Here is a 14459-nt window from a genome sequence, read left to right on the forward strand (position 1 = left end):
AAGGAGAGAAAGACAGAGAGAAACTGCGGTGTTGACAAAGTGAACAGTGAAACTTTTACTGCCACTTGAAGGTTATGGATGAGGTTGGGATACGTTCCTTCAGCCAAGAATGGAATTTGTCTAAACTAAGCGGATGCTATCTGAATATTAAGAATCCAAAATATTGGGCAAATAATGGAGGAGGTTATCTGTTAGGAACAGAGTGGGCGAGGGTAAAACTCTTGGGAAATGCACCTCCCAAGTTAATGGACAAAGTTCAAAAAGATAGGCAAACTGGTCCATCACAAATGAAAAGAAATGATCTCTGAAAGAATTGGAGAGAGACCATATGTGCCGGACCAGGGTGAATTAAAAAAGGTTTTTGATATTTTTGAAACTTTTTAAAAAATCTGCCTGTTTTGTTAGCTGTTTGATTTCTAGCTGTTGTAGTACCTCAGTTAAGTCATTGTGTGGCACTGTTTCAGGTGGCATAACATAATTTCTACTACCCGGAGGGCGCATTTATACTCTGATCCAGTGATTCTTAATTTACCAGTGCGTGCAAAAGCGTTACAGTTTCCTCACATGACCTCCAGAACTGTTTAACAGAAAGCAACAATGAAGGAGGGCTTTCAGCAATTATTTCCACACCTGCTTTTTCACGTGGTTCTGTATTTTCCGCTACTTGCAAATAATTCCCGACGCATTGTTGGAAAAGCATTCCACACACCATCAATCCTCACTGAAAGTTTTTCCTACCCACTCCTCAATTCTCTGATCGTTTTAAATTGATGGTCTCTTCACTGACTGCAAAATCAGAAAATTATTTCTCTGTTCAAAATGATTTGCTTTTTAAAATTGTTTCATAGGATGCAAGGGCAACATTTGGTTCCCATCCTGAATTGTGTTTTAGAAGGTGCTGGTGTGCCACCTACTTGAATCACGGCAGTACATCTGTTATATAAAAGTCTTTATTAAATTATTTTAACTTGCTGTGCAGTGGAAATAATCAATAAAATCCCTACAGTGCAGAAGGAGGCCATTTGGCCCATCGAGTCTGCATCCACCCTCCAAATGAGCATTCTACTTATGCCCACTCCCCCACCATAACCCCGTGCATTGATCATGGTCAATCCGTCAATCCTTCACATGTTTGGACTGTGGAAAACAGAGCACCCGGAGGAAACCTACGCAGACGCTGGGAGAATTTACAAACTCTGCACAGACCGTCCCCAAGGCCAGAATTGAACCCAGGTCCCTGGCGCTGTGAGGCAGCAGTGCTATCCACTATGACACCATACCGCCCATTATCCCTTTTCCTGAAAATTATAATTTCCAATTTCTGGTAATATCTTAATAAACCTGCACTGTATGTTTTCTGTAGTTGTAATGCCCTTTCTATAAGGAGCACTCCAAACTGCACCTTGACGGGCGGCACGGTTGCACAGCTGCTTTACAGCGCTGAGGGCCCGGGTTCAATCTCGGCCCCGGGTCACTGTCCATGTGGAGTTTTCGCATTCTCTCTTGTGACAATAAAGATTATTATTATTATGAGTCTTAACGATTATGCCTCAAAACTTTCTATTTGCCCTTAACTGAGTGCCTTGCGAGGTTATTTCAGAGGACAGATGAGAGTCAACCACATTGCTCTGAGTCCAGAATCACTCGCAGGTAGGCCAGATAACATAGAACATAGAACGTTGCAGCGCAGTACAGGCCCTTCGGCCCTCGATGTTGCGCCGACCTGTGAAACCACTCGAAAGCCCATCTACACTATTCCCTTCTTGTCCATATGTCTATCCAATGACCATTTGAATGTCCTTAGTGTTGGTGAGTCCACTACTGTTGCAGGCAAGGCATTCCACGCCCTTACTACTCTCTGAGTAAAGAACCTACCTCTGACATCTGTCTTATATCTATCTCCCCTCAATTTAAAGGTATGTCCCCTCGTGTTAGACATCACCATCCGAGGAAAAAGGCTCACTGTCCACCCTATCCAATCCTCTGATCATCTTGTATGCCTCAATTAAGTCACCTCTTAACCGTCTTCTCTCTAACGAAAACAGCCTCAAGTCCTTCAGCCTTTCCTCATAAGATCTTCCCTCCATACCAGGCAACATTCTGGTAAATCTCCTCTGCACCCTTTCCAATGCTTCCACATCCTTCCTATAATGCGGCGACCAGAAGTGCACGCAATACTCCAAATGCGGCCGCACCAGAGTGTTGTATAGCTGCAACATGACCTCATGGCTCCGAAACTCAATCCCTCTACCAATAAAAGCTAACACACCGTACGCCTTCTTAACAACCCTCTCAACCTGGGTGGCAACTTTCAGGGATCTATGTACATGGACACCGAGATCTCTCTGCTCATCCACACTGCCAAGAATCTTACCATCAGCCCAGTACTCCGTCTTCCTGTTATTCCTTCCAAAATGAATCACCTCGCACTTTTCTGCATTAAACTCCATTTGCCACCTCTCAGCCCAGCGCTGCAGCTTATCTATGTCCCTCTGCAACTTGTAACATCCTTCCGCACTGTCCACAACTCCACCGACATCTGCAAATTTACTCACCCATCCTTCTACGCCCTCCTCCAGGTCATTTATAAAAATGACAAACAGCAGTGGCCCCAAAGCAGATCCTTGTGGTACACCAATAGTAACTGGACTCCAGTCTGAACATTTCCCATCAACCACCACACTTTGTCTTCTTCCAGCTAGCCAATTTCTGATCTAAACTGCTAAATCACCCTGAATCCCATGCCTCCGTATTTTCTGCAGTAGCCTACCATGGGGAACCTTATCAAACGCTTTACTGAAATCCAGGTCAGCACAGCAGAGTTCCTTTCCAGTAGGGTGTTTTGTGACCCTGGTTTTTAAGACAACCATGTCATTATATAGTCACCATTGCTGATATTAGCTTACTGATTCTTGGCACAATTTTCAAACTTGAAAATACAGAACCTGCCTAATGATGTCTTTACAGTCCATGCTTAAATATTAGTCCCTTTTTAAAAAATAATCTTCATGAGTGTCACAAGTCAGCTTGCATTAACACTGCAAGTAAGTTACTGTGAAAATCCCCTAGTCACCACACTCCGGCGCCTGTCCGGGTGCACACAGGGAGAATTTAGTATGTCCAATTCACCTAACAAGCGTGTCTTTCGGGACTTGTGGGAGGAAACCGGAGCACGGAGGAAACCCACGCAGACACAGGGAGAATGTGCAGACTCTGCACAGACAGTGACCCAAGCCAGGAATCAAACCGGGGTCCCTGAAGCTGTGAAGCAACAATGCTAACCACTGTGCTACCGTGCCGCCTTTACAGTGACCTGAAGACTTCCGGTTGCGGCGATGCGGAGCTAAGCCGCACATTTCAGCAGCTCCCGCTATAACGGACTTTTGGGCTCCAGAGGAGCCCCAACGGAAATTTTTTGATTTAATCCCGTGTGGGAAGGTGAAATAAGGTCCCCCCCTTACGTTTTATGGCAGAAATTAGCGGTGGAGCGTCGGAGAAAGAGGCTCTGCAGCAGCGGCAAAAACGAGGGGGGGAAAACAAGATGGCGGAGGGCGGAGATCGAGCAGCATGGGGGCCGGACCAGCAGGAGTTCCTTCAGCGCTGTGTGGAGGAGCTTAAAAAGGAGGTGCTGGCGCCAATGCTGTTGGCGATCGAGGGGCTGAAGGAGACCCAGAAGGCCCAGGCGGTGGAGCTTCGTGAGGTGAGGGACAAAATGAGCGCGAACGAGGACGAGATCCTGGGCCTGGCGGTAAAAATGGAGGCGCACAGGAGTTGGGCCGAGTACCTCGAGGTCCTGGAGAACAGGTCGAGGAGGAAGAATCTCCGGATTCTAGGTCTCCCCGAAGGAGTGGAGGGAGCTGATGCCGGGGCGTATGTGAGTACGATGCTCCATTCGCTGATGGGTGCGGAGGCCTCTCCGAGCCCCCTGGAGTTGGAAGGGGCTCACCGGGTCCTGGCGAGGAGACCCAAGGCTGATGAGCCGCCAAGGGCAATAGTGGCAAGGTTCCATCGCTTCGCGGACAAAGAAAGTGTTCTGAGATGGGCCAAGAAGGTGCGGAGCAGTAGATGGGAGAACGCGGTGATCCGAGTATACCAGGATTGGAGAGCGGAGGTGGCAAAGAGGAGAGCTGGCTTCAACCGGGCCAAGGCGGTGCTGCATAAAAAAAGAGTCCGGTTCGGCATGCTGCAGCCTGCGCGACTGTGGGTCACTTCTCAGGATCGACACCATTATTTTTAAACGCCAGAAGAGGCTTGGACCTTTATCCAAATAGAAAAATTGGACTCGAACTGAGGGGCTGTGGTTGTGGGGTGGGATGTTGGTTGTAAATATGGGTAAAGAATATTTCATGGGTGGGATGATGGATGGGGATGTGGGTAGAGTTCTGGTTAAAAATTCTTTTTTTTTTCCTGTAGACAAGGTGGTGGGGAATGTGGGCGTCGGTGCTGGAGGGAGGTGAGACTCGGGGATGGGGGAACTGGGACAATGGCCGCAACAGGAGCTGCGCCACAGGGGGTGGGGCTGGCTCAGGAAAGCGCGGGCTTTTTCCCCCGCGCTGGCAGGGGGGGAGAGTGACTCCCACACGGGGGAGATCAACGGGAAGGCGGGGGAAGCAGAGGTCAGCTGACTCACGGAAGTAATATGGGGGGAGCAAAAGTGCTAGATGTGGATCTAGCAGAGCGGGGGGGACATTATGGTTGCTGCTGCACTGTCCGAGGGGGAACTGAACATGGAAGAGATGGTTGGGGCGGGGGTTCCTCGTCTGGGGGACTGGAGGGTGCGGGAGGCACGGGCATGGGACTGGCCTAAGATAGGAGATGGCTAGTCGGCGGGGGGGCTGATCCGGCTGATCACGTGGAATGTGAGAGGCCTAAATGGGCCGGTTAAGAGGGCCCGAGTGTTCGCGCACCTAAAGGGACTGAAGGCAGGCGTGGCCATGCTTCAGGAGACACGTATGAAGGTGGCAGATCAGGTCAGGTTAAGGAAGGGATGGGTAGGACAGGTGTTCCATTCGGGGCTGGGTGCGAAGAATAGAGGGGTGGCAATATTGGTGGGGAAGCGGGTGTCGTTTGAGGCCAAGAACATAGTAGCGGACAATGGAGGCCGATACGTGATGGTGAGCTGTAGGTTGCAGGGGACGTAGGTGGTACTGGTGACTGTATATGCCCCGAACTGGGACAATGCTGGATTCATGAAACGGATGTTGGGGCGTATTCCAGACATGGAGGTAGGGAGCTTGATAATGGGTGGGGATTTTAACACGGTGCTGGACCCAGCATTAGATCGTTCCAGATCTAGGACAGGGAAGAGGCCGGCTGCGGCCAAGGTGCTTAGGGGGTTTATGGATCAGATGGGGGGAGTAGATCCGTGGAGATTTACCAGGCCTTTGGCCAGAGAATTTTATTTTTTCTCCCATGTACATAAGGCCTACTCCCGGATAGATTTTTTTGTTCTCGGCAGGGCATTGATCCCGAAAGTGGAGGGAACGGAGTATTCGGCCATAGCCATTTCAGACCATGCCCCGCATTGGGTGGAGCTAGAGCTGGGGGAGGAGAGGGACCAACGCCCGTTGTGGCGGCTGGAAGTGGGACTGCTGGCAGACGAGGAAGTGTGTGGGAGGGTGCGGGGGTGCATCGAAAGGTATCTGGAGGCCAACGACAACGGGGAGGTGCAGGTGGGAGTAGTATGGGAGGCGCTGAAGGCGATGGTCAGGGGAGAGTTAATCTCCATCAGGGCTCATAGGGTGAAGAGAGAGGGCAGGGAAAGGGAGAGGTTAGTGGGGGAGATTTTAAGCGTGGACAGGAGATATGTAGAGGCTCCTGATGAGGGACTACTCAGGGAGAGACAAACTCTCCAGACGGAGTTCGACCTGTTGACCACAGGGAAGGCAGAGGCACAGTGGAGGAAAGCACAGGGGGCGATATATGAATATGGGGAGAAGGCGAGTCGGCTGCTGGCACATCAGCTCCATAAGAGGATGGCAGCGAGGGAAATAGGTGGAATCAAGGATGGCAGGGGAACTACGGTGCGGAGTGTGGTGAAAGTGAATGAGGCATTCAAGGCCTTTTACGAGGAGCTGTATAGGTCCCAGCCCCCAGGGGGAAAAGAGGGGATGCAACGATTCTTGGACCAACTGAGGTTCCCGAGGGTGGAGGTGCAGGAGGTGGCTGGTTTGGGGGCGCCAATTGGGGAGGAGGAGCTGATTAAAGGACTGGGGAGCATGCAGGCAGGGAAGGCCCCGGGGCCGGATGGGTTCCCGGTGGAGTTTTATAGGAAGTATGTAGACCTGTTAGCCCCGTTGCTGGTAAGGACCTTCAATGAAGCAAGGGGGGGGGGGAACCTGCCCCCGACAATGTCGGAGGCGACGATCTCTTTGATCTTGAAGCGGGATAAGGACCCACTGCAATGTGGGTCGTATAGACCGATCTTGATCCTCAACGTAGATGCTAAGTTGCTGGCAAAAATGTTGGCTACGAGGATTGAGGACTGTGTCCCGGGGGTGATTCACGAGGACCAGACGGGATTCGTAAGGGGTACGCAGCTAAATACCAATGTGCGAAGGCTCCTAAATGTGATAATGATGCCATCGGTGGAGGGAGAGGCGGAGATAGTGGCAGCCATGGACGCGGAGAAGGCCTTTGACCGAGTAGAGTGGGAGTATCTCTGGGAAGTGTTGAGGAGGTTTGTGTTCGGGGGAGGGTTTATTAGTTGGGTCAAGCTCCTGTATAGAGCCCCGGTGGCGAGTGTGGTCACGAACCGGCGGAGGTCGGAGTATTTCCGGCTGTATCGAGGGACGAGGCAGGGGTGCCCCCTGTCCCCTCTGCTGTTTGCATTGACAATTGAACTTTTGGCCATGACGTTAAGGGAGTCGGGGAAATGGAAGGGGGTGGTCCGAGGTGGAGAGGAACATCGAGTGTCGCTGTACGCAGATGACCTGTTGCTGTATGTGGCGGATCAGTGGAGGGGATGGTTGAGGTCATGCAGATCCTGAGGGAGTTTGGAGACTTCTCGGGCTATAAGCTCAATGTGGGAAAGAGTGAGCTCTTTGTGGTGCATCTGGGGGATCAGGGAAGAGGGATAGACGACCTACCGTTGAGGAGGGCGGAAAGGAGCTTTCGATACTTGGGGATTCAGGTAGCTAGGAGCTGGGGGGCACTGCACAAACTTAATTTGACGCGGCTGGTGGAACAGATGGAGGAGGATTTTAAAAGGTGGGACATGTTGCCACTCTCGCTGGCGGGCAGGGTACAGTCAATTAAAATGGTGGTCCTCCCAAGGTTTCTTTTTGTGTTCCAGTGCCTTCCGATCGTGATCACCAAGGCCTTTTTTAAGAGGGTAGGCAGGAGCATTATGGGATTTGTGTGGGCGAGCAAGACCCCGAGGGTAAGGAGGGGGTTCCTGGAGCGTAGCAGGGATAGAGGAGTGTTGGCATTGCCGAATTTGGGTGGCTACTACTGGGCAGCCAACGTGGCGATGATCCGTAAGTGGGTGATGGAGTGAGAGGGGGCGGCGTGGGAGAGGTTGGAGATGGCGTCCTGCAAAGGAACGAGCCTGGGGGCGCTGGTGCCGGCACCGCTGCCGCTCTCGCCGACAAGGTACACCACGAGCCCGGTGGTGGCGGCAACGCTAAAGATCTGGGGGCAGTGGAGACGACACAGGGGAGTGTTGGGAGCCTCGGTGTGGTCACTGATTAGGGATAACTATCGGTTTGTCCCAGGAAGGATGGATGGGGGGTTTCAGAGCTGGCATCGGGCAGGGATTAGAAGAATGGGGGACCTGTTCATCGATGGAACGTTTGCGAGCTTAGGGGCGCTGGAGGAGAAATTTGGACTACCCCTGGGAAATGCCTTCAGGTACATGCAAGTGAGGGCGTTTGTGAGGCGGCAGGTGAGGGAATTCCCACAGTTACCGGCACAGGGTATTCAAGAGAGTGTGATTTCGGGCGTATGGGTCGGGGAGGGCAAGGTGTCGGCGATATACCAGGAGATGAATGAAGAGGGGGAGGCTTTGGTAGAGGAGCTGAAGGGTAAATGGGAAGAGGAGTTGGGGGAGGAGATTGAGGAGGGGCTGTGGGCTGATGCCCTAAGTAGGGTTAATTCCTATTCCTCGTGTGCCAGGCTTAACCTGATACAGTTTAAGGTAGTGCACAGAGCGCATATGACGAGGGCGAGGCTGAGTAGGTTCTTTGGGGTGGAGGACAGATGTGGGAGGTGCTCTGGAAGTCCGGCGAACCATGTCCATATGTTTTGGTCATGCCCGGCATTGGAGGGGAGTTGCGGGAATAGTATCTAAGGTGGTGAAAGTCCGGGTCAAGCCAAGCTGGGGGCTAGCACTATTTGGAGTAGCGGACGAGCCGGGAGTGCAGGAGGCGAAAGAGGCCGGCATTCTGGCCTTTGCGTCCTTAGTAGCCCGGCGAAGGATCTTGTTAATGTGGAAAGAGGCGAAGCCCCCCAGCGTGGAGGCCTGGATAAATGATATGGCAGGGTTTATCAAGTTGGAGAGGATAAAGTTTGCCTTGAGAGGGTCTGCGCAGGGGTTCTACAGGCAGTGGCAACCGTTCCTAGACTATCTCGCGGAGCGTTAGATGAAGGTCGGACAGCAGCAACAGCAACCCAGGGGGGGGATGTCTTTCGCGGGGGGAAGGTTTTTTTTCTGGGGGGCATTTGAGCAAGAAAACACATGAATGATCCGGAAAACTGACATGCATGGGAGGAATCCAATGTACAAAGTTCTGTATCATATTGACGTGCCATGTTCATGTCATGCTATGCGAGCTTTCTTTTTTCGTTATGGGCGGGGGGGGGGATTTGTTTGTATGGTTGAAAATTTTGTTAAAAAACTCTTAATAAACATATTTTTAAAAAATTCTTTTACAGTGACCTGAAATTTTTTAAAGCCCAAACAACACTGTTGGCTTTACTAAAACTGGGCCAGACGAAATTCCTAATTCAAAGACTGAAGCTGACTTGGAGACTGAGGCTTCAAAGGGCAGGCTTGTGCTAGGGCACCACCTTCCATTCCAATCTAATAATAAATGCTTACTTTTAAGTGTAAGTTTGAAATGAAAATCGCTTATTGTCACAAGTAGGCTTCAAATTGAGTTACTGTGAAAAGCCGCTAGTCGCCACATTCCGGCGCCTGTTCGGGGAGGCTGGTACGGGAATTGAACCGTGCTGCTGGCCTGTCTTGGTCTGCTTTCAAAGCCAGCGATTTAGCCCAGTGTGCTAAACCAGCCCCTGTTTTGTCTCTCTGACAAACCCCTTCCCTCAACCACAGAACAATTTTGTAAATGTTTTTAACTGTGTATATGGATACAAATCAGGTAGGAAAATCATTAAAATCTATCGTTCTTTTGAAGGGTTGAGTGAATTTGGTGTGTATTGTACTCGTTGGTAGCTTTGGTGCGAGGAAGAAAGAACAATTTAGTTGATAATTTATGATTTGCTTTTCCTACTTAGCTACTGCTTGGTGATTGGCCATGATTTTTCCCCTATCTGCCTGTAATTGGACAAACATACTGCTTGTGTTTGGCAAACTGATGAGTGTGACATCACTTTTTTTTATGCACTGCAAACATAGTTGATGATGTAGGTAAATTCAGTGGGAACACTAAATTGTCATGGATTACTTGGTATGTCTTTAGAGGAATCCTTAACCTGGAAACGGAGATGGGAATTTTCATTGTCTCCACCAGTTAATATTCCCACCCACCACATTTAAAAAAAAAAAAGAGCAAGTTGGACCAGCAAAATATAATAATTTTTATTAGTGCCAGAAGTAGGCTTCCATTAACAGGCAATGAAATTACTGTGAAAATCCCCTAGTCCCCACACTCTGGCACCTGTTCAGGTACGCTGAGGGAGAATTCCGAATATCCAATTCACCTAACAAACACGTCTTTCGGGACTTTTGGGAGGAAGCCGGTGCGCACACAGGAAACCCACGCAGACACTGGGGGAGCGTGCAGAGTCCTCACAGACAGTGACCCAAGCCGGGAATCGATCCCTGGACCCGGCGCTGTGAACCACTGCGCTACTGTGCTGCCCTGACCACGGCTGAAGGTAGTTTTACAATCGCTTTTGTTCGCTAAGGAGATTGTTATATTGTCTCTGCCTGATCGCTTGAAAGATCTACACAATTAATGGGGAGTATCTAAAGATGGTCTATTCTCATTGGCCAATCGACCTAAAGCTCTTTCATTATACAGTATTCAATGAGTAGACAAGTCAGCTATGAAAAGGTGCGATTCTTAAAATAGGAGGAAAAACCACACCTTGCATTTCAGAACTGGCTGTTCCTGGTAATTAAAACAGGAATGGTTGAAATGGAAACAGTTGGTCAGTGCTCATGGATAAATCTAGATTAATTGTCTCATTTCTGTATTCTCCTTCAGTCATGAAAACACTAACTTGTTGCCTACATAATGTTCTGATCCTGAAAAAAACAAATTAAGGTGGCTCGGAATGTTACAAAGCTATAATAATCTCGGGGGTTTTGGATAACCACAAAAGAGCAAACCTCAAGTGACGTCAATCTGGTGTCCTCAAATAGATTCCATTTTTGGAAAATCTAATTAACTCCTTGGTGTTTTTCCTCTTTCTCTCTTCCCTTCTCCCCCTCCCCCAACCTCTCATTCAACATGATACTTCACCAACACCTTAGCTGCGGTTGAAAATGCACAAGTAGCATACCAGCAGTGTATACTATAGTTCCACTGCTCTGTACTGCCACAGGTTGCAACACACTATCTGTTCCAGACTATGAGCTTTCATCTCTCTTGTTGCCCCCCCATCACCCCACAAAAGTGAGCTTTCTCTTTTTAATTTAATTTTTTTTTTAAAAAAATGTTCCCAATTAAGGGTCAATTTAGTCTGACCAATTCACCTACCCTGCACATGGTTGGGTTGTGGGAGTGAGATCCACGCAGACACTAGAGAATGTGCAAACTCCACACGGACAGTGACCCGGGGCCGGGATCCTTGGCACCGTGAGGCAGCAGTGCGAACCATTGTGGCGCCCATCCTATTTAATTTTTATTGGGAATTTGCATCTTCTGTTGACCAGCTCTTCTTTCATACTGAATTTTTCCCATGTGGTATTAAACTACTTGATGCAGAAGGTGTTTTTGTTTTTCTAAAAAGTGATTTTGATGCTAAACAAGCGTCTCAAGGTGTTAGCTGATGTGGAATAATTTTTTAAATAATTCTTTCTGGGTACTTAATGCCTCATGTGTATTTTATAGGTTTAAAATACCTGTTCAAAAGTGTCTTTGTTTTAAAGGGGAGCATTGTTTCAATTCAAGGTGCTCTTCTAACTGTTAATGATTGACGAGCCATCTGTTAATATATCCTACATTTGCACTATTATCTTGGTTTCTGTTTACATTTCGGACAAAGGGATTTGTAAGTATTTCAAACCTTTTAGAAACACAGACATCTCCTATTTCCCAGTGCATTAATGCCAAAATCCTTACATGTAACTCCATCCATGACCTTGTCCTAACCTTTCTCAGAAATCTTCTCCAGCCGTACGTTCCCTCTGTATCTTTCTCCCCACCCCTTTGCCCTAATGTTGCCAGGAAAGCCTTCACCCCAGTCCTTCTCTTTCAAAAGCGTTCTCAAAACTATCTGACTAAACTTTAACTCCTACACTTCCCCGTTGCTGCCTTTCTGATTTGGCAATAATTCTTCCTCCTCTTGATAAAGTATTTTGAAATGTCATGGCTTATATCAATGCTAATAGTAGCAATACTTTCTCGTTATATCCACAAATCCTATTGGCTATGAAACTCCATTGGATTATTATTGTTTTCCAGTGGTGGAGAGTGGAAATCACTTGCCCTGTACCTCCCTCAGTATTCCAACATTGTATTTTATTTTAATTGAAATCATGTGATCTATAGAGCTCACATTCCCACTCATAATCTGGCCCATGAAAAGCACATGATTCATGAGAGACACAGGGCTGCTAGATTTTGTCAGCATGTACAACTGATTTTACACCTCATCCCACCCCTGCCTCTCTCTGCCCAGTCTGGCTTTACTTGTGCCCTGTCCTGCGGGGGTGGGAGATGGGATTTGGCTCACTGCCCCCCCCCCCCCCTGTAGAAAACTGCATGTGCTGTCCACTCTGCTGCTTCCTGGGGCAGCTTTGAATTCCTGCTGTTCTCATTCCACTTTGGCCTCTTCCTCCCTCCCCTTCCTAACTTCAGATCAAGACTCTCATTCTCTCTACACAAATTGAGGCACGCATGCACACTCTGGCCCTGATGCCACTGCCCAATACTCTACCTATCGCCTCATAATGTTTTAATCAGTCTTTCTGGATGAGGGCATCGCTGGCAAGGCCCATTGCCCATTTCTAATTCCCTTTTGATAAGGTCGCAGTGGGTCTACTCTTTGAACCAGTTCAATGTTCGATCAGGATTCTGACCCAGTGACAATGAGAGAGTGCCAATACATGTCAGAATCAGGATGGTGTGCTACTTCGACATTTGTGATATAAGGGCAAATTGTTACTGATTGGGTCACAATGGCTTCAATTGGTAGATTGAACAGTGAATCTTTTCTGTAGGACAATCCTGCTTCATTTTACTTACTACTTTTACTGCAGGGGCTGGTTTGACACAGTGGGCTAAACAGCTGGCTTGTAATGCAGAACAATGCCAGCAGCGTGGGTTCAATTCCCGTACCGGCCTCCCCGAACAAGTGCCGGAATGTGGCGACTAGGGGCTTTTCACAGTAACTTCATTGAAGCCTACTTGTGACAATAAGTGATTATTATTATTATTCCCTTTTTAATTTTAATGCCCAATTCTCTTTTTTTTCTATTAAAGGGCAATTTAGCATGGCCAATCCACCTAACCTCCATATCTTTGGGTTATGGGGGTGAGACCCAGACTTCACACGGGGAGAATGTGCACACTCCACATGGACAGTGACCCGGGATCAAACCCAGGTCCTCGGTGCCGAGAGGCAGCAGTGCTAGCCACTGTACCACCACGCTGCCCAAGCTTCATTTTACCTGACAAGTAATGGATACATAGACCGCTTTCAGTCCTCGGAGTAATTCCTCATCCTGCTCTGAGACTTCAACTGTGCTTCACTACCTTTGGATGTAGCACAAAACAGCAAACAGACTTGGATTACAATTTGAGTTAAACACAGGCACCTATCATTCCTCCTCCCCCCAATAAGCCTTTCATCCTCTCGCCCAGTGCATTGTCAGTATGAGGTCAGAAGTACCTCAGAACAATAAATGTTCTTCAGGAAAGTAGATGTGCATTTTCTTAGGGAAGTGTTTTAGCTCCAAGAAATGCCGTTCTGTGACCCAGGTTATAATGAGGCCATGTAAAAAGTTTACCGATATTCGATTCTGTGATCTACATGGTGTTTATAAAACTCTTTGAATTTTATGGCTCCTATTTTTCCCGATGACCATTTTTTTTCCTTTCTCCCTTAAGGTATCCTACCTTCATAGATGCACTCCGTGACCTGGATGATGCATTGTCCATGTGCTTCCTATTTGCCACATTCCCTCGCACGGGTAAATGCCATGTACAGACGATTCAGTTATGTCGGCGCCTAACTGTGGAGTTTATGAATTTTGTTATCGCCTCCAGGTCACTCCGCAAGGTGAGTCTTCGCCAAACGGGCCTTGTTTGAGATGGTGTCCTGGAATGTAAGCGTGGTGAATATATGTTCAGCCAGATGTTAAATGTAGCAGTTTTTCCACTTCTGCCAGTTTCACAGTGTACAATACGAGGCCTGGCAGGGTGCATGTTTCCAAGATTAACCACATTAAGATTTATTAAGAGGGTGGAAGAGCTCTGATGGTATAAGAAAATCTTGTAAGGAATGTGTATTATCGGTGGAATCGTTCTGGAGAAATACTTGTCATGATTATCAGCGAACGTGCCAGCAAAATGAGAACCCAAGAAATAGGAGCACGAGCAATCTTGTTCTGCCATTCAATACAATAATGGCTGATCTTGGGCTTCCAACTCTGCTTTGCTGCTGAGGACTCGCTGTACAGAGCTAGTGATTTGAATGCTGATAGAAAGCACTCAAACTCATGGTAAGGATTTATAGAAAGCAGAATTGGCTTCCTGCCGAGAAATGAAAATGAATTGATTCAGAATGTCAATTTCAAACAATTAATAAAGATGGAAAAGCTGAAAGGTATTTATTGTTCATGTATATTTTGTGAATTGAAACTACAAGCTAAACCAAGTTTTACCAGCTATGAATTTAGTACACTGATCATATAGTTATGAGTAGCAACGTGATCCCACAGAAGAACCTAAGATGCGGGTCAGACTTGCTAGCGACACAAAAATAACAAAGGAGACCAAGTTTTTAGATCTAATAGGACAGGCACGTGGGAAAAGAAATGACCCTGTTTAGCACCCGGCTAAATCGCTGGCTTTGAAAACAGACTAAGGCAGGCCAGCAGCACGGTT

The 14459-nt window shown here is 48.0% G+C and overlaps 1 protein-coding gene across 1 annotated transcript in view; it reads left to right on the forward strand.

The window, feature by feature from the left end:
* Positions 1-14459, forward strand: part of pes (pescadillo) — a 62222-nt gene that overhangs the window by 11232 nt on the left and 36531 nt on the right. The window contains exon 5 of the mRNA XM_072492770.1: positions 13461-13632. Coding sequence (XP_072348871.1) covers positions 13461-13632 — 172 coding nt within the window. The remainder of the gene's footprint in view (positions 1-13460; positions 13633-14459) is intronic.

Source organism: Scyliorhinus torazame, chromosome 1 (genome assembly GCF_047496885.1).
Source record: "Scyliorhinus torazame isolate Kashiwa2021f chromosome 1, sScyTor2.1, whole genome shotgun sequence".
NCBI classification, from domain to species: Eukaryota; Metazoa; Chordata; class Chondrichthyes; order Carcharhiniformes; family Scyliorhinidae; genus Scyliorhinus; species Scyliorhinus torazame.